Raw genomic sequence first — 27,156 nt, 5'->3', positions numbered from 1 at the left:
GTAGGAAAAAAAAATTCCCTAGCCTCTCCTCACACTGCTTCCCCACCCCTCATCCATCCGCCCATCTACAAGAGGTTTAGGCCCTTTAAAAAATTAAAAAAATTCTTTGAAAAAAGTTTCGAAAAGATTCCTAAAAAATCCCCAGATTCTCCACGGTGTGCCTCCCCCCTCCCACTAAAAATCTATCAAAATCTCTCAAAACATCTCCCAAGCTGAAAAAAGTCTCATGAAAAACTCGACGAAAAAAATCAAAAATTCCCTAGCCCCCCCCCTCACGCTGTTTCCCCACCCCTCTCACATCCTTCCATCAATATGAATGATTTACACCCCTCGTAAGATTAAAAAAACCTTTTGAACAATTTTTTTTCGGGGAAACTCTACAAAATCCCTAGATTCTCCGCGGAGTGCCTTCACCCCGCCGTCACTAAAAATCCGTCAAAACCCCTTGAAAAAATCGAAAATTCCCTAGCCCCCCTCCACGACGCTGTTTCCCCACCCCTCACCGACCTTCATTAATAAGAATAATTTAAGCACCTCAAAAGATGAAAAAAACCCCATGAAAATTTTTTTTCGGGAAACCTTAAAAAATCCCTAGATTCTCCATGGTCCCCTCCACCCGCCCCCGTAAAAATCCGTCAAAACGCCTGGAAATATCTCCCAAGTCGAAAAAAAGTCATGAAAAACTCTAGAAAAAAATTAGAAAATTCTCTAGCGCCTCCTGCCATTGTTTCCCCACCTTCCCATCAGCAAGAATGATTTAGACCCCTCGCAGACGAAAAAAGCCTCATGAAAAGGCAATATCCCAAACAGAATTTCTCCCAATCCTATTTTCCGGCACTTAAGGCCCCCCTCCGGCGCGAGTCTGGGCCCCGGAGGGCCCAACTACAAAGGGCCCGAGGCCCCGAAAGCGCAACGGGTGGGGATGAACGGCAAAAAAGAATCCCGAAAAGTACCTACCTGATCTCGGATATCTCCTCGTAGATATTCTCCTCGGTTCCATATCGTGTAACATAGGTGTGTCTCTTGGACGGTTCTCGCACAGGTATTGCACACTGCATGTGACAATTCCACGTGTGTTGGCCACCCTCCTGATAGCCACCACGACTGTAAAGTAACTGTGAGCTTGGTCCGGGCTCGTAGCATGCATAAGAATAATCCTGAATGAGACGCTGATGCTGTGATGTAGATTGTTCCGCGGTTGGAGGTGGGTATGGTGGTGGGGGTGGAAATTCAAGATTTGCACAGCGCGATGATTGGGGTATCGGGCCCAGGCATGAGCCCGGACAGGCTGGGGACACTGGGGTAGCCATGTCTCATCGTTCGGTGGCGGGTGGAAGAAAATCTGGAGAAAAATTGTTCCGAGTTTTTTTTCTCAATTTTCTCAGTTTTGATGGAGATTGAGGGAAACGTGGGAGAGTTGATTTAAGAGGAAAAAGTCCCTAGGAAGCGTGAAAAAATACTAGGTCATAGAGCAATTTGGAGATAAAGTGTTCCGAATTTTTTAAAGAAATTTCAGGTTTGTTTTGATGGAGATCAAGGGAATAAATGTGGAAGAGTTGATTTAGGATGAAAAATTCCCTAGGAAGCGTGAAAAAATACTAGGTCATAGAGCAATCTGGAGATAAATTGTTCCGAGTTAGAAAAAAAAATTCAAGTTTGTTTTGATGGAGGTTAAGGGAATAAATGTGGAAGAGTTGATTTAGGATGAAAAATTCCCTAGGAAGCGTGAAAAAATACTAGGTCATAGAGCAATCTGGAGATAAATTGTTCCGAGTTGGAAAAAAAAAATTTGAAGTTTGTTTTGATGGAGGTTCAGGGAATAAATGTGGAAGAGTTGATTTAGGATGAAAAATTCCCTAGGAAACGTGAAAAAATGCAAGGTCATAGAGCAATTTGGAGATAAAGTGTTCCGAATTTTTTAAAGAAATTTCAAGTTTGTTTTGATGGAAATCAAGGGAATAAATGGGGAAGAGTTGATTTAGGATGAAAAATTCCCTAGGAAACGTGAAAAAATACTAGGTTATAGAGCAATCTGGAGATGAATTGTTCCCAGTTAAAAAAAAATTTCAAGTTTGTTTTGATGGAGATTAAGGGAATAAATGTGGAAGAGTTGATTTAGGATAAAAAATTCCCTAGGAAACGTGAAAAAATACTAGGTCATAGAGCAATCTGGAGATGAATTGTTCCGAGTTAAAAAAAAAATTCAAGTTTGTTTTGATGGAGGTTAAGGGAATAAATGTGGAAGAGTGATTTAGGATGAAAAATTCCCTAGGAAACGTGAAAAAATACGAGGTCAAAAGGGTCATAAAACAGTCTGGAGATGAATTGTTCCGATTTTTTTTCAATTTTTTCAGTTTTTTTTATGGAAGTTGAGGAAAAAAGTGTGGGAGAGCTGTTTTAGGCAGAATAATTCCCTAGAAATCGTTAAGAAAAACTAGATTGCCTCAACAACGAACGAGAGAACATTTCAAGGTGTTTTCAACCCGTTTGACCAGTGAAATATTACTTGAATAAAAGAAATGATTTAAAACAAATTTTCTAGATGACCAAATTACCCCAAAACCGCCATTATTTCCCTATAAAAATGTAAAAAAAAAACTAGCTGGCCGAAAAATCTAATTTACTCATTTTTCAACCTGTTCCCAACTCATTTGACGAGTGAACTGACCAATAAAAAATTATAGGTCGAAATGAAGTCCCAAAATCCATTATCAAAAATGCATTATCCCCACAATATCCCTAGAAAACGTAAAAAAAAAATAGATCGCCTCAGCAATGAATAAGAGAACATTTCCAGGTGTTCTGAACCCTTTCGACGAGCAAACTGTTATTCTAATGAAAAATAAAAAGTTCAAACGATAATAACCCCTGAAAAAATTCCCCATCAAAAACACAATTACCCCAGAAATCCCGAAAGCCGAAAAACGAAGTGACCTTTAAGCAAAAAAATTGGCAAATAAAATTCTCGTCAAATCGTTCTCACGATCGTTTCAATCTTACGTTTATCAAACATTCCCAGAAGTATTTACAAATAAATCAGGCACTCTAGCACGAGTACAATATACTCATTGAAACAGAGAGGCCAAAAGAGAGGGGAAAGTCTCGAAGGACACGAGAGTTCGTGACCCCAAATGAACGAAAAAGAAAAAAAAGGTCGGAAATATTGAGATAGAGACGAGGCGAAAAATAAATCGTTTAAAAAATCCACAAGATGATTTTAATGATCTAGATATATGGATCACTCACCAGTTGTCCATCCTCGGGCGTCCATTTTTACCCCCCAAAAAACTCGTGGAATTCCCCAGATAACCCCGAAGAAATGATCATTCAATTCGTGAATTTAAAAGCTGTTTTCGATGATGTTTTTTTTCTCCTTTTGTTGTTGTGAAAGACCTCGTAACGAATTTGTTTTGGGGGGGTCTTTATGGCACTCACCACACGCTCATTGTTGGGCTTGGGAGTAATAAATATGCGTCACGCACACTCCTCGTGATGCCGGTCAACTGCTCGAATTAATTTCAACTACTCAAAACAGAAGAAAAGCGAAATTAGGGAGAAATTGAAAGCTAACACTTTTTTTAGGTTAAATCTATTTCAGAGAAACAACATTTTATTATTGACGAATCGTTTCTATTTTTTTAAAGATTTTTTTTATTGTTTTTGCGGGGCAAAACTGGAAAATGAAAACGAAAATTTTTGGTTAATGAAAATCGAAAATGGGGGGCCAAAATTAGGAAATCACTAGAAACTCCCTAGACACATGGAGAACCAGTTTTTCCTGCTCAAAAGTCGTTCAGAAAATATGAAAAATGATTTTAAAAATCACTAGAAAAATGAACAATCAAATTTGAGATCCAAAACTGGAACTTGAGCACTGAAAAAACACTAGGATTCCCCTAGATGAATCAAAACCCGCTTTTTTGCTTTAAAAAATTACTAGAAAAACAAACAAAGGAATTTAAGGTCCAAAATTTGAACCCGAAAATTTAAAAAATCACTAGAAACCCCCAAGAAACTGGAACTTGGACACTGAAAAACCACTGGAAATCCCCCAGACGAATCAAAAACCTCTTTTTTTCTAAAAAAAAATACTAGAGAAAAACAAACAAAGAAATTTAAGGTCCAAATTCTGAACCAAAAAAATTAAAAAATCACTAGAAACCTCCCAGAAACTGGCACTTGGGCACTGAAAAACCACTAGAAATCCCCTAGACGAATCAAAAACGTGTTTTCCCCAAAAAATCATCAAAAAATTACTAGAAAACCAAACAAAGAAATTTAAAATCCAAAAACCGAACCAAAAAATTTTAAAATCCCTAGAAATCCGCCAGAACCTTATAAAAACCATTTTTTCTGTTTAAAAAGATCTCCAAAAAATGTAAAAATTCTTTGAAATAACAACTAGAAAATTTTCCAGAAAATTTCGGGACCCAAAAAAGAGGTCCCAAGCCCTCAAAAATCCCCAGAAAAGCCCAAAAACTTTCGAAAAAAATCTCAAAAAATTATTTGAACAAAACTATTTAAACAAAAACTTATGCCCCGAAGCCCATGAAACTGATAATTACCAAAAATTCCTCAATTTTCTCGGTTTTTCTTTCCGAAAAAAATGTCCCCACTCCCCACTGCACTTCCCCCCGGCGCCCCCACTCCTCAAATCCCCGATTTTCGGCCCTGGGCCCCGTGTGCTCGCCGCTATCACTGCATGATCCAGTTGAGATTCAAACTCTCACTCTTTCCCCGTAAAAAAACGTCGCCTTTCCACCGATCAAATGCCGCCCGGAAAATGTCCCTTTGTCCCCCGATAACAACACATTTAAACGTTCATCACAGGACGCCGTATCCCCGGCGACAGTGGGTCTTAAAATGTATTTGTCCGCGGATACATGAAGACAAGAATTCCGTTTGAGCCTTTGCTCAGAGACTAACCGGGGCGCAAGTGCGGCTGAGAGGGAACTGAGGACTGAGGGGCTACCGAGAGTTTTTCGGATAGCGGGAGACGCTCTACGGGTTACTCCGGCATCTTACTGGTGTACCCGCCGGGGGGAGAGCCCGGAGAGGAGAGAGAGAAAGAGATGACAAGATTTGTTGGTTTATTTTCAAGTGGGGGGAAGTGGTCTCTCACGATTTCAGGCGTTTCGGAGCACGCGAGTGTGGGTTTGAGACGGTGCAAGTAGGGGGGAACGCCTGGAGAGGGCGGCAGGTGTTGGGGCACGAGAGCCGGTGGTCTTTAGGGGGTGGAAATCATTGCGGCGCGGGGTGGGGGGTGAAGTGGGAAAACTGACCGATCAAATTGCCGTCTTTTTAATAACCGGTGTTGCTAGGAGTAAAATATATAGGGGAGGGTGGGGTAAAATGGACACTTTTCACTTTTTTAAAAATATTCATAACTCATAAATATATTTATCAATTGAGCTCAGTCTAGACTCATCACAAGGGGGAAGAATTGCCCTTTTTATTGAAAAAAAAAATGATCCAATTTCATTAACAATTCGATAAGTCATTAGCATTTGAAAAAAAGTAAAAAGTGTCCATTTTACCCCAACCTCCCCTATATAATAAAATTTTTTACAGGCCTAAAAATTTTTCGATAAAAATTTTTTGCACATTTACTGACCAGCAGTTTCGTTAATTACTCGCTAATGCATCAATGGAATTTTTTTTTAAATGGCCGAATTTTTTCAAAAATCGGTGGTGCCGCGATAACTTGAAAACAAGTGGGAAATTGCTGTTGTATTGTATATCGTGTAATTATTTTTGCTAGTAAATTAGCGATATGCTTCCGAACGGTTATTTTGCACATCATTTCCTTCTGTCATGTGTAATTCATTGTTTGTTTCATTTTATTAAATTGAATAAAATTTCTTTTCAACTAATTTTGTCAGATTTTCAACTTAGTTGAATGTTATCATCATCATTATTCTTATTATCCCTTTCTTCCATACAACCGATTGTCTTTTTTACGGTTCTATGTCTCCCCTCAGCCCTTCGATAAAATGTCAATAGAAGAATTTTATTTATACATACTTGAATGAATTTGAAACATCACATTTGAAGAAACCATCGGAAAGCTCACTTTCAGGGAAATTCATGAAAAATTCGAAATTTTCAACAATCATCATAAAAATCAAATCAACCAATATAGCTATCGTAATAATCTTTTAACTTCGACTTAATGGCATTGAAACAAACATTTTAAGCTATGATTGAATTCATTTGAAGCATGATATTCAAAGATATCCCCGGAATTCTGATTTCCAAAAAACACAAAATTTTTGCAAATTTTCAAAGAAAATAAAATAACGATTATTGCTATCGCCTTCATCTTCGAACTCGGTCAAAAGGACTTCCGAACAAATTGTTTAAGCCATCATTCAATGAATTCAGAACATGTTTTTAGTTATCGTGGGACGACCGATTGTCGAAAAAAATCGAAAATTAAAAAACTAATCGATGAATTAAATTTTAATTAATGGCGATTAANATGATCCAATTTCATTAACAATTCGATAAGTCATTAGCATTTGAAAAAAAGTAAAAAGTGTCCATTTTACCCCAACCTCCCCTATATAATAAAATTTTTTACAGGCCTAAAAATTTTTCGATAAAAATTTTTTGCACATTTACTGACCAGCAGTTTCGTTAATTACTCGCTAATGCATCAATGGAATTTTTTTTTAAATGGCCGAATTTTTTCAAAAATCGGTGGTGCCGCGATAACTTGAAAACAAGTGGGAAATTGCTGTTGTATTGTATATCGTGTAATTATTTTTGCTAGTAAATTAGCGATATGCTTCCGAACGGTTATTTTGCACATCATNTACATCTGAAAAAAAAAGATTGAATTCCAGCCATTCATCAGCGAACAATTGAAGAAAAACTTTGTTGCATGCGAGGTCTGAAAATTTCATTTTCGGAGTTTTTGGATAATACTGAATCGATATAAAACAAAAAATCCGAAACTTAAATTTGAACGATTACAAGCTTTAGTTCGGAAGCAAAACGTTCTGAATTCATTGAATCATAGCTTAAAAAATGGTTTCGATGTCCGTTTGAAATTTCGGATTTCATCCTTCCATTCGGCAGCAAAAATTGCGGGAAAAATCGCTATTGTTCAGACGAACTGCAGCGTAAAATGTTCCAGTGGAGAGCAAACAAATACTTCGCCCCGTCCGAAAACTGCATTCCCCATCACCCAACAATTTCCTAATCTCTCGTCTCCGTCGTAATGACGAAAACAAAGTCTCATGCGTTCGGGGCTTATCTGGAATTATCAGTAGCAACCTTTTCTATCTCCACGGCAGACGTCTGCCCTCTAGTTTAGTACCACCGATTCCGTCGAAGAGTTACGTTCGCCTGGGGATTGATTACAATGTCGTTCGACTATTCAGATTTAATTAATAAGTCCGGGGGATTGAAATCTCCACCTGCAGAGCTTCTCCAACCACTTGTTGTGCCTCAGGGGCGAATGCTCTTCAGCCCCGGCCCCAGCAACTGCTCCCCGAGGGTGTTGGAGGCCCTCAGGAATCCCGTCATCGGACACCTCCACGCGGAAATATTAAAGGTATAAAATGATGCACCTGAGGAGGAATGCTTAGAGCATTCGAAACGTAGTGCAATTTTGATTACTTAATTTTTTTTGAGCGTTTACTGCTGCTGACCTAAACATGGCCCAAAACTATTTCAACAATATTAAAGGTGATTTTGAAAAAAAATGGCAATTGCTTTCGTCTCCGTACAGCACAGCTATTTCTGTTAATAAATTATCATTACGCTTCGAAAGGTCATTCTGCGCTTCATTTTCTTCCATCGCATATCATTTCAGTCGCTAAGCGGTAAAACGGTTTAAGGTGGCTCTCCACTGGGACGAAAACGACAAAGTTCTCAAACAAGTCTTACTTGTGCCGAGAAAATAGTTTTTTAGAACTTATCAAAAAAGGATTTTTTGTGCCAAACATGCAAAGAGTGCGCCGGAATGAAAAATTTTTGTCGCAAAAATATACTTAGTAGTTCAATTATTTTGCTCCCGAAAAATCTTTGTTTTATGCGAAACAAGGGTAGTAGTTTTTCGTTTCGGCTGTCTAATGATCACAGACAACAAATGAACCCTTAAATGAAACAATCATAATGATATGATAGCAATCTTGTAACTTGGGGATAAAATATTTGTTGATAAATTTTCCTCTGTATGAGATATTTTCATGCTGAAAAGGCACCGTCTAGTGAGAATTATCCGCCTCTTGAGGAAAATATTTCGTCGCTGTCGAAAGCAGAACAATTATTCATGTTTGGGACTTTCAAATTCCAACCAACAAATTCTTTTTTTGGCAATTTTCAACTAGCAATTTTGTTGGCCCAAACATGACTTGTTTGACAACGTGTTTGTTTTTTTCTCAGTGTAGAGCTACTTGAAGTCGATTTTTACTATTGGTCAGTTTTCAGTGAATATCTCGGAATCTAAGGCAGATTGCAAAATTTTTGTTGCAACCTTTTTTGGAGAACGAATTTAGGGCTGCGAAAAAGGTAATTACAAAAATTCGGCTATCTCTCTTAGATTCCTCAAAAACTCAGCTGAGAGATAAGTTGACCTGAACCGATTTACCGCTTCGCTACTGATGTATCGTTTTAATCAATATTTTGGTCAATTGAATTATCTTTCTTCTTCAATCATTCTTTTTAAATTTTATGTAAGCATTAGAAATCTCAATACGAGGTCTATTAGCTGTTAAATAGTATTTACGGTTGAAGAAATGTTGAAAATTACTCGAAAAAGAATTTATGATTCTGAGGAAAGATTTAAGATAAAATTCCGTAATTTCAAAAATTACGGAAGACGTAAATTAAACAGATAATTTGAAGGGGAAATATTTTGACTTTGACATTTTCCGTGTTTAATACCTGCCCTCTCGATGTTTTTCGTAATTAGATGATGGACGAGATCAAATTGGGTATCAAGTACGCCTTTCAGACTGATAGTAGATTGACACTGGCGATAAGCGCGGCGGGACACGCGGGCATGGAGGCGTGTCTTGGAAATTTACTTGAACCCGGAGAGACTGTTTTGATTGTCAAAGGAGGAATTTGGGGGGACAGAGCTGCGGATATGGCTACCCGAGTTGGTGCACATGTGAGTTCAAATAATTACAATTAAACAAACCACAAAAAAATCATTGACACCTCCTAAAACCCTCAATTATCTGGCCAATGAGTGATTTTAGGGGAAAACATCGAAAGAACTTTTTGGTAGATGAGAAAATTTCAAATACAGAAAGTCTTGTGAAGTTTTCCTCTAAAATTTTTTCTTACCGAGATATTTAACAAATCTGTAAACATCATGCGCCTCTTTTGAAACATCTCGATAACAATTATTGAAGTCATCGTGATGACATGCGATGTGTAAGATAAAGGGATTTTTATGACAAATAAAATGGTTTTTACTCATGTCTCTACGACTTAAAATTCTCGAGACGTTATCATTCGTTCAAGTAAGTAGATTTGACCTTAAGTTTCTGAGAGAGCGCCTGCACCGTGGGTCACCTCCACTCGAGAGTGCATCCGTAGTGCATGTACACATGACTGTGGGCTTTGTATTCCCTCCCTGCGCCGTGGTCGACTGCGCAACTTCCGTTCGGGTTTTCGTTACATGAGATTTTCCAGGGATTAGTCTACCACAAATTTTGATAAGGCGAGCTGAGATGTTTGCACATCAAAAATACTAAGACGACTGTAGCCAACAGTCCCGGGCTATATGCAACCATTATGCATTTTGTTCCCATAGAAATGTCCCACTCTCACTCGAAATATCTTGATAACCATTGAGGAGTCATCGAGACAGGCCGGGTAAAAAATCAAGCTATTTTTATGACGAATAAAATGCTTTTTTACTCATGTCTCTACGACTTGAAATTCTCAAAACGTAATCATTTGGTTAACTAAGTAGCTCAAGACCTTTAGTTTCTGAGCGAGCGCCTCCATCGTGAGGCGCTCCTATCCCCGAACGTCCACATCCGGAGAACTACGACTCGTAGATATGCGAATTGAAAACCATTAAATTTATTATGAAATTCCCTACATTTGTCACACTGGACGCCTCGATGACTTCTCAATAGTCATCGAGATATTTAAATTGACAGTGGGGCATTGTGGCGACAGCGAGAGCACCTTCACTCGAGAGTGTATCCGTAGTACCCGTACACATGACCGCGGGCTTCGCATTCCCTCCATGCGCAGTGGTCAACTGCGCAACTTCCGTTCGGTTTTTCGTTACACGAGATTTACTAGGGATTACTCCCGCCCAAAATTTCGATAACGCGAGCCAATATGTTTACTCCTAAACAAATAGTTATTATTTCGTCTAGACAATCAAGTTTTGATGGAACAAATTCGCAGGTGGAGCTATTGACAACAGAGCTAGGAGTTGCATTCACCCTAGATGAGCTCGAGGTCGCCCTGAAGAGGTTCAGACCGACAGTCGTATTTTGCACACACGCTGAGTCCTCCACGGGATTGAAACAACCGTTGATGGGGGTTGGAGACCTAGTGCGCAAGTAAATAATTATTCAAGACATTTTCTTCTTTCGTAATGATAAATGTCGATGATTAATTGCTCAATGTGTGACCCTGTGACACACACAACTACGCAATCATCATTCGTTTCTTCCATTCCTTCTATTTTTTATTCTTGTATCGAATGGTTTAGGTATGACGCACTGTTGATTGTTGACACTGTCGCCTCACTCGGCGGGGATCCTTTCTTCATGGACGCGTGGAGCATCGATGCTGTGTACACAGGGAGTCAGAAAGTTCTCGGGGCACCGCCGGGAATCACTCCGGTGTCATTTGGACCCAGGGCAGAGTACGATAATTAGTTATTTTGTATTTTTCAATTTTTAGATTCGAAATGTGGGAAAAACTGGTGGTCTGGAGGAATAATTTCCGAAACAAATATTAGAGATTTGAGAATTTTCGGGGATGTGGTACAATACATGATTCAAAATGAATTTCAGTAATTTATACAGTAAATTCAATGGTTTATCAGTATAAACAATAATGTTAATTGTGAAAAATTTTTAGTGAGTTCACAGGGTGATTTAATTAAGAATATCCAAGTACTTTGACTTGTTTTTCTCCAGTGAAATGCTTTTCTACATTTGTAATCGAACATTTCATTCATTTTATTATTTTATTAGTTAATGATTTTATTATTTAAACTTTGCAGGTCTGAATTTAAATCTCGATATTAAACTGTTAGAAACCATTTTTACAATCTGAAATAAGAATTAGAAAGTTCACTTTTGGAAGAAGATTGATGAAATAATTAACAAATCGCAATTTTTTTTTAATTATGAATATTTTCTGTGAATAATTTGTAAACAATCAATTTTCCATCGTAAAATCACATGTTTGAAATGGTAACAAATTTAATCATATTCAAAATTTTACCAGAAATCGATTTTATACCCAAAACAATAAGGTTTCCGAAAGTTTAAACAATTCAATTATTTATTTGTAAACAACGAGTGTTCAAAAAAATAATTATTCAGTGCAAAACGTTGTTTAAATAACGCTGAACATTCATGATTTTTTTTTCAAGTTTTTCTCACGTAATTTAATTAACAAATTTGATGATTGAAAATGGTTGAATATAAACAAAAAGGAAATGGTTGAATCTATAGTGTAAAAGATACTTGGATATGCTTAATCTGTTGTTCACCTCATCAATATAATTCCGTGCTTAGAATATTGTCATCTCGTGTTTTCAGCACCAAATTAAAAATTAAAACTTCATTTGGAATATTGAGTCACAGCTTCTTTTTATTCATATCAGAAATTTTGTGTTTGGATCTTAATATTATTTGTTCAAAGTGAAAAAATCCATCATCATTTTCACTACATTGCATTCAGACTCTCCTATCCTTAACGTCAAAAATGTGAGATAATCTCATAATTATAGTTATTAATTCTAATCAACTTTGAAGAAAACCTTAGTAAACGCAATATTAAGAAAGTAGAATTATTATATTTTCCTCTGACCTAAATCATTTGGACAATTATGATTCGTTTATTCATGTTTTATAGAATGGCATTCAATTCCCCGAGTCGAAAAATTGGACCTGCCGAGTTAGAGGAGTCAGTAAATACGGAATCAACCTTCACCCGGCTGAAAACTTAGATTTTGGCGAAAGTCGACTTTCCCCCTGGAAAAACCGAAAATCTGACCCTTTGGCTCGGGGTGAAAAAAAAAATTGTTCAGTTTTCACTTTTTCTACATATTTTTGAGAGTTCTGAATAGCCCGTCGCTTAAATACTTAGAATCAACGTTCACCCGGCTAAAAAATTCGATTTTGACAAAAGTCGCCTTTCCCCCTGGAAAAACGGAAAATCTGACCCTTTGAAAATTTGAAAAAAAAACACTTTTTCAGTTTTCACTTTTTCCACATACTTCTGAGACTTCTGAATAGCCCGTCGCTTAAATAGTTGGAATCGACGTTCACCCGGCTAAAAAATTCGATTTTGGCGCAAGTCGACTTTTCCCCCGGAAAAACGGAAAATCTGACCCTTTGAAAATTTGAAAAAAAAACACTTTTTCAGTTTTCACTTTTTCCACATACTTCTGAGACTTCTGAATAGCCCGTCGCTTAAATAGTTGGAATCGACGTTTACCCGGCTAAAAAATTCGATTTTGGCGCAAGTCGACTTTTCCCCCGGAAAAACGGAAAATCTGACCCTTTGAAAATTTGAAAAAAAAACACTTTTTCAGTTTTCACTTTTTCCACATACTTCTGAGACTTCTGAATAGCCCGTCGCTTAAATAGTTGGAATCGACGTTTACCCGGCTAAAAAATTCGATTTTGGCGCAAGTCGACTTTTCCCCCGGAAAAACGGAAAATCTGACCCTTTGAAAATTTGAAAAAAAACACTTTTTCAGTTTTCACTTTTTCCACATACTTCTGAGACTTCTGAATAGCCCGTCGCTTAAATAGTTGGAATCAACGTTCACCCGGCTAAAAAATTCGATTTTGGCAAAAGTCGCCTTTCCCCCTGGAAAAACGGAAAATCTGACCCTTTGAAAATCTTAAAAAAAACACTTTTTCAGTTTTCACTTTTTCCACATACTCTTGAGAGTTATGAATAGCCCGTCGCTTAAATAGTTAGAATCAACGTTCACCCGGCTAAAAAATTCGATTTTGACAAAAGTCGCCTTTCCCCCTGGAAAAACGGAAAATCTGACCCTTTGAAAATCTTAAAAAAAACACTTTTTCAGTTTTCACTTTTTCCACATACTCTTGAGAGTTCTGAATAGTCCGTCGCTTAAGTAGTTGGAATCAACGTTCACCCGGCTAAAAAATTCAATTTTGACAAAAATCGCCTTTCCCTCTGGAAAAACCAAAAATCTGACCCTTTGGCGCCGGGTGAAAAAAAACCGCCTTACTTTCTCCATTCGTTCGAGATATCCACCACGTTCGCGTTCTCATTTTCGATTCTAGATATCGCCTATGCTTTTTTTCACAGGATCTGAATATTCTGACCCTTTGAATGCATTTATTTCTCCAGAAAAAAGATATTATCCCGAAAATTCAAGGTACCAGTCTACTACTGGGACATGAAACTCCTGGGGAACTACTGGAGCTGTTTCGACGAGCCTCAGCGCAATTACCACCACACGATAAGTGCGACACTGGTGTATGGATTGCGCGAGGGGCTGGCCCAGTTGGCTGAGGAAGGGCTCGAGAACTCCTGGAGGAGACACCAGAAGGCAGCTGAGTTTCTGAGGAAGGGTCTCACCAAATTGGGGGTCAAGTTCTTTGTCGATAATCCTGACCATCGAACGAATACTGTCACGTCGTTCTGCCTGCCCGAGGGGGTGGACGGGAGGGTCGTCATCAGAAGATGTCTCGAGAGGTAAAAAATATTTCAAAATCCTCTCATTTTACGAGAGTTTCGTCGGTCACCTCATCTAGCTGAGGTCATCTACGGTGAATGCAACTCCTAGCTCTGTTGTCAATAGCTCCACCTGCGAATTTGTTGCATCAAAACTTGATTGTCTAGACGAAATAATAACTATTTGTTTAGGAGTAAACGTATTGGCTCGCGTTATCGAAATTTTGGGCGGGAGTAATCCCTAGTAAATCTCGTGTAACGAAAAACCGAACGGAAGTTGCGCAGTTGACCACTGCGCATGGAGGGAATGCGAAGCCCGCGGTCATGTGTACGGGTACTACGGATGCACTCTCGAGTGAAGGTGCTCTCGCTGTCGCCACAATGCCCCACTGTCAATTTAAATATCTCGATGACTATTGAGAAGTCATCGAGGCGTCCAGTGCGACAAATGTAGGGAATTTCATAATAAATTTAATGGTTTTCAATTCGCATATCTACGAGTCGTAGTTCTCCGGATGTGGACGTTCGGGGATAGGAGCGCCTCACGATGGAGGCGCTCGCTCAGAAACTAAAGGTCTTGAGCTACTTAGTTAAACGAATGATTACGTTTCGAGAATTTCAAGTCGTAGAGACATGAGTAAAAAAGCATTTTATTCGTCATAAAAATACCTTGATTATTCACGCGACCTGTCTCGATGACTTCTCAATGGTTATCAATGGTTATCGAGTGAGAGTGGGACATTTCTATGGAAACAAAATGCATGATGGTTGCATATAGCCCGGGACTGTTGGCTACAGTCGTCTTAGTATTTTTGATGTGCAAACATCTCAGCTCGCCTTATCAAAATTTGTGGTAGACTAATCCCGGGAAAATCTCATGTAACGAAAACTCATGTAGTCGTAGAAACATGAGTAAAAAACCATTTTATTCGACATAATAATCCCTCGATTTTTTAAGCTACATTTTTCGATGACTTTCCACTGGTTACCAAGGCATTTCGTGTTTCAATTTTTCAATCTTTTGTTTGCAGGTTTAATGTCGAAATTTCTGGCGGATTGGGTCCAACTGCTGGAAGATTGTGCAGAATTGGAACAATGGGGGTCAATGCGAACCCCGAGAGGATCGCCGTGGCGCTCAGGGCCCTAGAAGAGGCTGTAAACTTCGCAAAATCTCAAAGCAAACTCTGAGAAACTAAAAAAACACCTCAGAATTACGTCAAAAATACTCAACTCATTGTGACTCTAGTTTAGGGTAATTAATTTTTTTGTTTAAAAAACAATACGAAGATTATAATTTTTAAAATTTTTTATTCAATGAAAAATACTGAAATCGGCGTACACTTTCCTCATAATAAATCCATAATAATTTTTCCACTCCCTTTTACGTATATCTGCCACCTTTCGTCGTCTCAACATTCAGAAAAATAGATAGAGTAAACGAAACAAAAAATGAGTGAAGGACAAAAATAATAATATTACGTAAAAATCTATTTTACCATCAGATTAATTGTGACAATGGTACAGTAGCCCTTAACTACATTATTACAATTTCTTTTACAATTTCTTATGCTTGTAATCATGTCAGCGAGTATGTAAGTAAATTTTTCAGATGTCAATAAAAAAATTTTTTATACAATTTTCAATGTTTCTTTCAAATTTACTCATAATTTATTTTCAATAATAAAGAGGAGCTTCGACTTTACCCGTTCAACGTCAGCCCAAGACTAATGGATTCATGATTAAAAAAATTAATCAATCGATTCATTCAATTTTTTTATTTTTCATGTCTTCGAATCGTTCAAAATTTATCCAGCAAAAATTGAACTTTTTTTTATTTAGGCCTCACATTTTTTTCTAATTGTTCAATACTCGAATTTTCGTTATGAGTGATTGTCGCAGGTGAATTACAAGGCTAAAATGTTTGTGTTCCTCATCATTTGTGATAAATTTTTTTTTCCATTGAATTGTTTAGGTGGGGGTTTGAGAGCGATAGCCAGGGAAATTGCAGTTGAAAATCTCCATTTATAACACAAGAATGGGGCAAAACGGGTGGTCTTTTTTATAATTCGACACTCCAGTCCGCCCCCCCCCTAATTTTCATCATTTTCTATCTCAAATTTAGAACTTTAAATTCTAAAAATGAAAATTCATGTGCGTAACTGAAAGAGTGAGTTATAAGGGGTCGATAATGACCCCAGGAGACAGTCAGGAAAATTTCCACTGAAAAACTCTGGCTATGAACCCCATTACCTTCATTCGTTCCAGAAATATTCAACAAAACAATTTTTTTCTCACTAATCAAGAAAACATGGGGCATAACGGGTCGTCTTTTTATTGAATTAAATGTTAAAGTTATCGATCTATCCAATGGAGTGACCCCCACCCCCCACCCGCAGCCTCAAATCAAATGTCGCTCTGAAAATTTTCAAATTTTCCGTTTTTCCCGCCAATTTTTTATTTTGTTAATAAACTTCATTATTTACATTTAATGATTATGTATGCGATTGTCGAGTAAAGGCACTTTGAATTATCGTATGAAGATAAAAATTAGAATTTCTCGAGGAGGAACATCACAAAGAAGTGGGAGTGGGAGTGACTGCGCATGTGCGAGTCTTGTGCAAGTGAGAACAGAGGAAAACAAAGGAGTCGCGTGTTTCTGCCGGCAGCAAGTGCTACTGGCGGATTTTGATAGCCAAATTGTGGTGAAAGTAGTCAGTGACGTGTGTTAAAAGGTTCTGTATTGATGAACAACGGATTTCGCGACGAAAATGGCGGAAATTCGAGGAAATTCCGGGGTTTTGGGGCCTTTGGGGTGGATGCGAGGTTAGGGCCATTGAAAACACTGCCAAACCCTTTGTTTTCATCAGTTATTGGATTGACTATTCTTCGATTGAGATTGTTAATGTTCCTCCTTGATTGTTCTCGTAATTTAATGGTAATTGTCGATTTAATTCCGTTTACAAAGGCTTCGTGGACATTTTGTTAAAAGTTCATTCATCTCAATAACGAGTGGTTTTGGGGGAAAATGTCAAAATTCCTATTTGTGGGGAATTTACAAGCTTTGAAAATTTTTCTAAATTCATTATTTTTCCCTCCGATTGAGTGGCATTGACTGCGCATGCGCGAGTGTTTGTGCAAGTGAGAACAGAGGAAAACAAAAGAGTCGCGTGTTTGTGCCGGCAGCAAGTGCTACTGGCGGATTTTGATAGCCAAATTGTGGTGAAAGTAGTCAGTGACGTGTGTTAAAAGGTTCTGTATTGATGAACAACGGATTTCGCGACGAAAATGGCGGAAATTCGAGGAAATTCCGGGGTTTTGGGGCCTTTGGGGTGGATGCGAGGTTAGGGCCATTGAAAACACTGCCAAACCCTTTGTTTTCATCAGTTATTGGATTGACTATTCTTCGATTGAGATTGTTAATGTTCCTCCTTGATTGTTCTCGTAATTTAATGGTAATTGTCGATTTAATTCCGTTTACAAAGGCTTCGTGGACATTTTGTTAAAAGTTCATTCATCTCAATAACGAGTGGTTTTGGGGGAAAATGTCAAAATTCCTATTTGTGGGGAATTTACAAGCTTTGAAAATTTTTCTAAATTCATTATTTTTCCCTCCGATTGAGTGGCATTGACTGCGCATGCGCGAGTGTTTGTGCAAGTGAGAACAGAGGAAAACAAAAGAGTCGCGTGTTTGTGCCGGCAGCAAGTGCTACTGGCGGATTTTGATAGCCAAATTGTGGTGAAAGTAGTCAGTGACGTGTGTTAAAAGGTTCTGTATTGATGAACAACGGATTTCGCGACGAAAATGGCGGAAATTCGAGGAAATTCCGGGGTTTTGGAGCCTTTGGGGTGAGTACGAGGTTAGGGCATTGAAAACTGCCAAACCCTTTGTTTTTATCAATTATTAACTCAACTACTCTCCGATTGCGTCTGTTAATGTTCCTCCTTGATCATTCCCAAAAGTTAACGATTATTGACCATTTATTTTCGGTCAGGAACAATTCAATGGATTTTTCGTTGCACTGAGTGAAAAAACAGATTTTTTGGGACTAAAAAATTAGTGTCACACCCATTTTTCTCGATAGATGAGGCAGAGGCTGAGAAGACTGAAAGAAATCAGATGATTTGTCACAAAATTCCAAATATTTCGATCGAGTTTGTGTCAATCGATAATGGTGACTGAAAATTTTTGCATATCTTGACAATTATTTATTGTCATCTGAAGAATTTGACGGTTTTCTTCGATATTCTAAGTCTTTCCGCCATTTATCGAAGCGAAAATCCAGTGGCAAGAATTGTTTTGTGGCAAGAGATGGAAAATTCAGTTGTTAAAAAGGTGAAACTTCAAAGTTTCGCCTCTTCATGACTCAATAATTTTCTCTCTCTTTAATTGATCACTTCGTCTTTGATGGCTACAGCCCCTGAATATTCCTCATCACCTCCAAAACCCTCACAGAGCTATTTTGGACTTTTTTCCCTCAATTTTATCTTGCTGATATCATTTTTCTAAAATTCAAGATTTTTTCATTTTTTGTCCTGTATTCGTAATTAATTCCCATTTGACTTTGATTGAATTTCGTCTTCGGTTCTAAATCCACTCTTGTCCAAAGTTGATTTGCCCATCGATTTTTAATAGTCGATTTTCACATTTTCCTCTAAACATCCCAAACCAATCGATTTAGGAAAAAAAGTCAAAAGACCTTTTTTGTAGAGAATCAAATTTCCGACAAAAAATCTCTCATAATATTTCCCCCTGCCACCTCTCATCACCGAGATAATTAACTGATTACATTCCACAACCCCATAATTGAAATTTCCCACAAAGTTTTTTTACGTTCCCCTCGGCATTTCAACAACTTGAAGCGATAAATGAATCCAACAGACGTCATTGGAAAGCCCGGGAAATTTCCGATTCCAAACTCTGGTCATAAACCCATTTTGCCCCAATACTTCTCTCGAAATCCCAAAAAAACAAAATTTGGGCGAAAATCCTATTTTCCGATAATTGAAATAATAACGGGGCAAAATGGATTCATGACCAGGGTTTCAAATCGGAAATTTTCCCACTAATTCAACGACACCATTACAAAAATGAATTATTCCTCAATACTACAGCAATCGGTATACCATAAATGACAATGAGAATATGAGAAGCTAGAATGAGTATGGAAGATTGAAAGATGATAGATGATAATTAAAGATGACAACGAGACAATTAATATTTAATAATTAATAATTAATAATTAATAAAATAAGTAAATTAGTAAAAGATAAGCAAAAATAATAATAATCGAATAAAACGATAAACCGATGACGCCCATCGAGGTTCTTCAGTCTTCTTTGGTTGCTGGGTAACTCGTCCAGTTGTGATCATTAATTAGATCATCAAAAGATTTCTTCAATCAATTATTTTCGATCATCCCCATTCTTTATTTTTTACAATTTTCACCCTAAAAAATTTACATTGATTAATCATCAATTGTCAACAATTCATCAATTTTTATGACGAAAGTAGAATTATAAATTTACAATTTTTAAAATTTTTGAGATTTTCGAAAAATTCTATTGATCAAAAAAATAATTTTCATCAATTAATCATCACAACCCTTTCCCTTCCCGATGTCCCACGACTTCCCTTCAATTTTCTACACTTGAATTAATATAAACAGACCCTTCAATAGAATCCAATTGATGAAAATTAACAAAAAAAAAATATGCAGTCTCGGTTAACCGAATGGAAGATGAAGGCAACTCAGTGCTTAATTGGAACGAGGAAAAAATCATTTTCTCCGTGACTCGCCAGATGTCTCGCTGATGAATCATCCCCCATCTCTCCATAACCTCAAAAACCCCAGAACGCTTTCCCGCCGAAAACAGCAACCTCTCGCATTTCCTCAATATCTCAAGCCCCTGAAGAGATGGGGATGGGGGGGATTCAACGGGTATCACTGGAAAGCCAGGAAAATTTCCGATCCCGAGCCCTGGTTTTGAACCCCTTTTGCCCCCATCAGTTACCCAACACCAAGAAGAAGCAAAACCTCGGGTGAAAATTGATTCAAAACCAGAGAAATAAACCGGAAATGTCTCTCTGACTATCTCCTCATTCCCCTCAAACCCCAGAATTGAAAAAAATAATAATCACCATAAATATTACCACACGCAACAATCTATCATCATTCCCTTAAACAGCTGAATAGCATCAATTCAGCTCAATTAGGGTTTATAAAAATTGATTTTTATACGCATTTCCTTCCAGCCAAAACAGGAAGGCGATAACATGTTCCTTTTTTCAAAATCAATTTCCATTAAGGAAAATGACACAGACAGCCTTGGAATTATTATTTTCTCCGCAAAACAAAAAGATACGCAAGAAATAAAAAAACCATCGCATCAATTTTGAACCTGTCAACGTGCTCAGCTGAGATCACGTGGTGTCACTGAGTGCTTAGGGTTCTTGGATGATGCGTGGTGACGTGTCTGTTGATGATGATGATGGCTATTGCGATGATTACGATGGTGTCTACGTGCACGTCTACACTGGCTGGTGCAGCAGTCATCAGCATCCGCAATACGCTCGCCGCGTTTCAATTGGCTTGCTATTGAGTTGCAGAGGGACCTGGGACAGCGTTTCCGGTCGCATCTCACTTCGCCGTTCTGCAAAAAAAGTCTATTTGAGGGCTTTCACTCGCCATTCATTGTTTTTGTCGATTACAATGGTTTCGTTCTTCAGGAAGCCCCTCTCCCTCCCCCCCCCTCCGTCTCCAGGGTTTGGGCCCTATACAAAGGTTGAGGCAGATTTTTCAAATCAATTGTGAAGACTCTTTCTGCTTTGGTGTTTGAATTTTGGGATTTTATTTTCATCGTCTTAGGAGATACCTCCAGAAAAGTCTGAGATGGACTACTGGGCCTGAACTGGGCCTCCATCAGGCCCGAGATAACGCCGATAAATCCAGAATTTCTTGTTACCGATTGAAATCCATAGGATATTTTTGTGAAAAAAATTGCCGAAGACGGGGATCGAACCCGCGATCTCTTGCAAAGTAGGCATACTCGCTACCACTGAGCCAAAGTATCCGGCAATGTTTTATGTATAATTTTAGCTTTTCATTTTGTTCATAAAAATTCTTCAATTTTTCACATTTCGTTGGTATTTCAGGGGAGAGGTGGATATTTCTTTGAAGAAAACTCATGATATTTAGAATTCGGGGAATTACCGAGCATCGACGCTTGACGCATTTGATCTCTCCATGCGAATGGATTTGAGGGAGGGGGGGGGGGATTGGGGCCCAAACCGGGGCCTGACATTGCGGGTACCGCCGATAATCCAGAATTTCTCGTTACCGATCGCAATCGATAGGATATTTTTGTGAAAAAAATTGCTGAAGACGGGGATCGAACCCGCGATCTCTCGCACAGTAGGCAGGCTCGCTACTACTGAGCCAGAGTGCTTGATAATGTGCAAACGTCTTACCTCTATTGTTCGTCATTAAAAGTTTTCAATTCTTGACGCTGTCGACATATTTCCAATGAGGAAATTTTATTGGAAAAAAAAAAAACGGTATGTTGAATTTCGGAAATTACCTTGCATCGACACTTGACGCATTTGATCTCCCCATGAGAATGGATTTTGGGGTGCCATTCTTTTCCGTTTTCGTAAGGGCCTCCCATCGGATATTTGCATCCTCCGTTGGCTAGAATCTCCTCGGGTGTGCGCTTGGACGAGTACAAGTGCAGGGAGATGGCTTGATCCTTGGGTAAGGATCCTTCAACGCCTGGATTTGTTGTTGGTGGGTTGGTACCACCTATCGGGATGACGCTGACCACTGGGCACTGCCTGCAGCACGCCTTCTTGTCCGGTCGAACTGCTATTTTTTCATCGCAGTCCAGGGTGGGACACTGCACCCGGGGACAGCGAACTTCAAGGCTCACGGGCTGTGGAAATAGATCCATTAATCAATTTTTGAACGATCTTAATGGGGGAAACCGTGTACTTACGTCACAGGTGCATATGGCGCAGGTGTCGAAGCCTGAAGGGGGTAGGTAGGGGTGCCATGAGGCACCGGCAATGTGGAACTGTCCGGCTAGGGTGCAGCCCTTGAAGGAACCCACATTGTTGGTTTCTCCCACGGTTTTGGGTCCGGGAGTGATCGCGAGGGAACTGGGGGTTGTCGTCGTCGAGTTGTCGGCTTGTGGCCCTTGAAATTAAAGGATAAGGATGCTTTTTATAAAGGAAATGGTGACTAAGGGCGAGTTTTCAAGGTTTCGCGACCTTGTCATGTTTAAATTTCCCGCCAATCAGGTGCAGCCAATCAAACAGGAGTACATGTGTTCAGAGAGAGTCGAGCTTCGATTGATCGAAGTGTTTTATGGTATTGGCTGAATCTAGGATCGAAAATTTATTTATCGAAGATCGATTAATCGTTTCAAGCGATACCATACGATTATACGCGCGGAAGATTTGAAATTTTTTTCGACTTACCTAAACAAACTGGGCAACAATGGCCAGCAGGTGCCTTGACCCTCCTGTGAGCCGGACAATTCATGGGTGGGCAGGGCACCGCATCACACTTGGCAACCCCCCTATGACAATGACACATCAAACAAGGATCGCTCTTGGCGGTCCACTGGGTGCCCTCCTCATAGAATCTCGTCTCGTGGAAGCAACTGGCGGTCTCAATCTCCGCGCTCGAAGGATGCAGACTATAAACCATCACACTAGCGACATCATTATCCGCGTAATGCGGAAGACAGCTCAGCGGGGCCCGGGTCTTGAACTGGCCCTTCAGCATTTTGGTGCTGACATTCCTGTTGACCGTCATGACCTCCAGGAAGCCGATCCCCGAGTCGATCCTGTAGAGTTCGATGGGTGAGAGCCCGGTGACTGATCCCTCGAGAACGTTTCCGTTGAACTCCTCAAGAAGTCTTCGCGAGACCGGGGCCCCCTGGGCCAGCAGGGGCATTGTCTCCAGGTACAACCTAAGAGTGGCCTCGTCGTTTTCGTCGCCATCGTCATCATCGGGGTCGTCCGGAAGTCCTCCGACTTCTAGCTCATAATGGAGAACGCAATCGGCGTCGATCGCCAGCCAGATCAGGCCGACATTGCCCCCGCTCCCAGCGGGCCTCAACAAAAATGGCGCCAAGGTGTCCTTGGCCTCCGCCACAGGGCGCTGCATGAGTCTTCCCTTCAGGGTGGAACCCAACGGCGACGCCGCGATGACCCCCAACTCCCCTTTGAAGAGAGGCTCCAGTAACCTAGGGCCCGGTCGCTCCAGGGTTCCATTTCCATTAGTCCCCGCAATCAAAGATGGCGTCAGATCCTCAAGCTCCGTCTTTCTCTTTCCGCCGTCATCAACGAGTGTCACCAGGGGGTTTTCGTCGTCAATTCCGGCGAGCTTCATCCCGTACCGCAGGGCTCCGAAGCGATCCAGGAAAGCCCAGGCCAGGCCCGAGCCTTCAGTGCCTGATTCCGGAGCGAGAAGGGCCTGAAAGACGTCGCAACTGGCCCGCGGACCAATGGGCCCTGCCAATCTCAACGCTTGAGGGTCCTTCCGCGAGGCGATGGTGATAGACAACTTGCCCCGGGACAGCAGACGCAGGTCCGCTCCCGACAGTGCGGAACGCACCTCCCCGAAGTTGATGTCGTTCGACGGTTTCTTGATGACGATCTCTTCGTTGAGAAGGGTGTAGTCTTTTTCGAGATGCTCGATGATGACGATCAGTGGGACAGCGATGATGTCTTCAGGGAAGAAGACGCCGTTGAAGGCGAGGGAGACGTGGATCGAGGGCGCTGACGTTGAGCTGACGGAGATGATGGCGGTGGCTGACGATCCGGTCATCATGGTCCTGTCGACTCCCATCGTCGGTTCCAGAAGAGAGGAGAACTGCTCGGTTGAGAGAGCCTTGTATCTGGACAGCTGACCGGTGAGCGACGAGGTGGACATCGTCGAGGTGACGGTCGTCGTCATCATGGTGGTGGTTGTACTCTCCCAAATCAGGGAGACGAACAACTGCTCCTCCCGGAGGATCTTCCGGTAGTCCCTCGGGACTCGTCTCCACACTCCGCACAGTTTTCCGGTGGCATTCTGATAGGTTCCGCCGACAGGATCAATTATTTGCTCTTCTAGAATCGATCCCTCGTCGTCGATGAACTGGAGAGTTCTGGGGCGAGGGGTCGAGGCACCCAGGTAGAACGAGTAGTAGAGGTTCTTGCGGTGGAACGTGAAGCGTCCGGTGGCGACGTACGAAGAGATTGAGGGATTTGGTTCCGTAGCGTCATCGTGCAGGTGGCGCGCCGTTCTGCTGCTTATCAGGGTAGCAAAATCTGGGGGAAGGAGAAGAGATTGTGAAGGTGGAAGTGCTGAGGTTACATCGCGGGAAATGTTCACCTCCCATTTCTTATATTCCGGTATCTTATATCGTTTATCATCAATGTCACCTCTGGACGAAGCTAGGTTGGGTCGCGAGGCCCTTACAGAAAGGACGATGCGCATGTGCGTTTGGAGGAGCTGCGCATGCGCAGAAGGGAGTGCGCGTCTATGTGCTGCGCAATATGTGGGGTAGATGGGGAGGGAGTAATAGGGATCGCACAGTGAATGCATCGGCCGCGATGGTAGCATAAGAAACCAGAGGACGCCTAGGGAATAATGTAAGAAATGAGAGGTTCCACCGTAAAAGGGCCGTCATATAGTGTTTTCCAGCGGAAATTTCCCCAGCTTTTCAACCAAAACAATAATACTTATGCATAGCAAGATTTTTTGCTCATCAACTCACGTTTTAAGCTCCTCTCCTCCTCCTCCAAAGTCTGCTGAATCGGCAAATCCTGAACAATCTCAGCACCTGAAAAATAAAAGTATAAAAATGCATTAACTTCATCGATGCTTTTATTAACAACTTGTCCATGTACATCACGTACAGCGAAATATATTCACACACATGCAGAATGGTTTCAAATTCACCAACAAGTTGAAGAATTAAAGTGCAATGAGAAGTCTCGGAATTTGCTCATTGGAATTGCGCCAGAGTCTTATCGATCATCATCATTGGCACGTGTGTAGATAGTTCACCCCCTCCCGTCCCCACCCTAAAAAAAGAAAAACCCGTATCCCTGGTTTCTAGGGAAATAGAGGAAAAAAAATCAACTCATGCGAAAGATCATGAAGCTAATGGGCGAGTCGGTGACAAAAAAATTGTCGCGACAATTATTATCATCATCCTTGACGAATTTGCTAATTAAATGAGGCCATAATTACATATTGAGGTCCCGGTGGTCGTAATTAGCCTTTTTAATGAGGTAAATTTATGGAATAATTAATTTGTTGTTGATATTGGTATTTTGGTCTTGACTCAATCGATTCTATTCTCCGCATCGCTTTTAATTCTCCCACTATTTACCACCCTTCTCCCCCCCCCCTTCCCCCTGGGTATCCAATCATTATGCATGCTAATATTTACATTTAGATTGCGCACGGTTTAATCGAAGTGACGCCATGCGGTAATATAACCGGCGCCATGGCGCTAAACCGTCGCGCCCGACTTCCCTACCATTTTGCATTCTTCTCGTATTATTCGATTTCTGATTAATTTTATTTATTTTTACAGTGCGGGATCATTTGCCGGACAGCGAGGCGACAATTGTTGGGATGGAAGGGGAGAGTGGAGATTTCCTGGAGAGCGGTGAGTTATTTTGAATTTAGGGTTGGTTTTGGGGATTTTTTTGAGGGAAATTTTTAGGGGAATTTTTTTCCGTGGACAGTTGAGATTGATCTGACTTTGTACAATTACCCTTTTACTCCCCTTTCGTATTGCCTCTCCCAGATAATGGGGGAAATCACTCGATTCAGGGGAAAATCGTTTTCTAGGGAATTTTGGATGCAGACGGAATGAGGAATGAAATTGGGGGGGAGATTTCTAGGGATTTTTTTTCAGAGGGGAAGCGAGAGGTAAAATGGGGAGTTCTAGGGTATTTTCCCGTTGAGATTGCTTTGGCTCCAAATAATTCTTATTTTCTTTTCATGCTGCCTCTCCTGGATAATGGAGGAAATCACTAGGTTTTTTAGAAAAAATTGCTAAAATTTTTAGATAAATTCATGAGGTTTTGAGAGAAAATAACTAGATTTCTAGAGAAAATTCGTATTCTAGTGAATTTTCAATGGCTCGGGACATTTAAGATGAAGGAGGCAGAATATTTCTAGGGGAAATTGTTTTCGGCATTCAGTGGGAAAGGGAGGGGTAAAATGGACTGTCTCAGGGTATTTTTCGGTTGAAATTACGTAGGCTTTCTCCAATAACTACTTTACCCCCCTCTTATGCTGCCCCTCCCAGATACTGCGAAAATCCCTAGCTTTCTAGGGCGAAAAACCGTTTCCTAGGGAATTTCATGGCGTTTCCGGGAGATCGACAAGTTGTTCAATATTTTCGGGGGTTTCGATGACCCCCGGAGGGTTTCGGGAGGTTCAATATGTTCGGGGATATCTCAGTGAACTTGACAGATTTACGGTAAAAAAACATCTCCAATGTGATCTTGGGGAAAAAAATCCCTAGGGAAAAATTCCAATCCCGTCGTTTTTCACCAAACTGATGGGTAAAACGGGTCACCGATGGTGACTATTTTATCTCTCGCTCTGTCTCTTCATCCCCCCAGCCGTCCAAAAAAATCACTAGATGTCTAGGGGAAAAATACGTTTTTAGGGATTTCCTAGAAAATTTCTTCATTCAACAGCTGGGGGATAATTCACGTGTAAACGTCCGGGAACATCGTTTCACTTGCCAAACTTTGATTTTCATCCATTAAGTAAACTAACGGGGCAAAATGGAACGCCAAGCATTGTTTGAAAACGTAAATTTCCCGGGCTATCAATCTGTGAGATAATAGCTTCCACTTGTTTACCCATTCCCAAGATAACCCACTGTTCATAATATCAAGACGAGTTTACGATTATCTCACGTGTCTAATCTGACGTTGAAATATAACTAAGGTATAAAATCACATCGGAGATGGCTATTCCTGGCATTTTTCACGTCAATGCACACGTTTCAATTTTAATGCGAACATCGATCGATTTATTGGCATTCGTCCAACCGAGTGAATGGACTTCAATCATAAGAAGAAATGAAAAAAATTAGTTTTGATTTTGAAGTGATTTTTGAAAAGTTGAAAAAAAAAATGTTTAATCGATGTCAAAAGACATAAAAATTCCACGCAAATGAATGAATTTATGATCCCCAACGGGGTTTTCTAAGCTAAATGGAGCAGTTAAGTAAATTTCCCCCCGGTACATAAAC

General features: G+C 40.2%; 3 protein-coding genes across 5 annotated transcripts in view; 1 reads left to right on the top strand and 2 right to left on the bottom strand.

Annotated features, from left to right (window-relative positions):
- LOC107036652 (rho guanine nucleotide exchange factor 10) overlaps positions 1-4,599 on the bottom strand; it is a 47,742-nt gene extending 43,143 nt beyond the window's left edge. For both annotated transcript variants that reach the window (XM_015254755.1, XM_015254756.1), the window contains exons 1-3: positions 4,566-4,599; positions 3,247-3,522; positions 958-1,342 (exon numbers count right to left, since the gene is read on the bottom strand). In XM_015254755.1, the coding sequence (XP_015110241.1) occupies positions 958-1,310 (353 nt within the window). In that variant the 5' untranslated portion in view covers positions 1,311-1,342; positions 3,247-3,522; positions 4,566-4,599. The remainder of the gene's footprint in view (positions 1-957; positions 1,343-3,246; positions 3,523-4,565) is intronic.
- Positions 4,600-7,304: 2,705 nt separating this feature from the next.
- Positions 7,305-15,514, top strand: LOC107036631 (serine--pyruvate aminotransferase, mitochondrial). Of its 2 annotated transcripts, none has more exons than XM_015254708.1 (6): positions 7,305-7,561; positions 8,924-9,124; positions 10,387-10,544; positions 10,697-10,852; positions 13,552-13,899; positions 14,910-15,514. In XM_015254708.1, exons 1-6 carry the CDS (start codon positions 7,370-7,372, stop codon positions 15,064-15,066), a joined length of 1,212 nt encoding a protein of 403 aa, XP_015110194.1. In that variant the 5' UTR covers positions 7,305-7,369; the 3' UTR covers positions 15,067-15,514. The 2 variants fall into 2 exon arrangements, with proteins under 2 accessions (XP_015110194.1, XP_015110195.1); XM_015254709.1 differs by lacking the exon at positions 7,305-7,561 and adding an exon at positions 7,569-7,695.
- A 3,895-nt stretch (positions 15,515-19,409) lies between these two features.
- LOC107036630 (dorsal-ventral patterning protein Sog) overlaps positions 19,410-27,156 on the bottom strand; it is a 35,331-nt gene continuing 27,584 nt past the window's right edge. The window contains exons 4-8 of the mRNA XM_015254707.1: positions 24,646-24,711; positions 22,355-24,196; positions 21,871-22,070; positions 21,457-21,807; positions 19,410-20,529 (exon numbers count right to left, since the gene is read on the bottom strand). Of these exons, the coding sequence (XP_015110193.1) occupies positions 20,290-20,529; positions 21,457-21,807; positions 21,871-22,070; positions 22,355-24,196; positions 24,646-24,711 (2,699 nt within the window). The 3' untranslated portion in view covers positions 19,410-20,289. The remainder of the gene's footprint in view (positions 20,530-21,456; positions 21,808-21,870; positions 22,071-22,354; positions 24,197-24,645; positions 24,712-27,156) is intronic.

The sequence above is a fragment of the Diachasma alloeum genome, unplaced genomic scaffold (genome assembly GCF_001412515.2).
Source record: "Diachasma alloeum isolate Michigan unplaced genomic scaffold, Dall2.0 Dall_scaffold_00210, whole genome shotgun sequence".
Classification (NCBI taxonomy): Eukaryota; Metazoa; Arthropoda; class Insecta; order Hymenoptera; family Braconidae; genus Diachasma; species Diachasma alloeum.
Note: the sequence above shows the minus strand (reverse complement) of the source record. Positions and strands in the feature narration are given on the sequence as shown.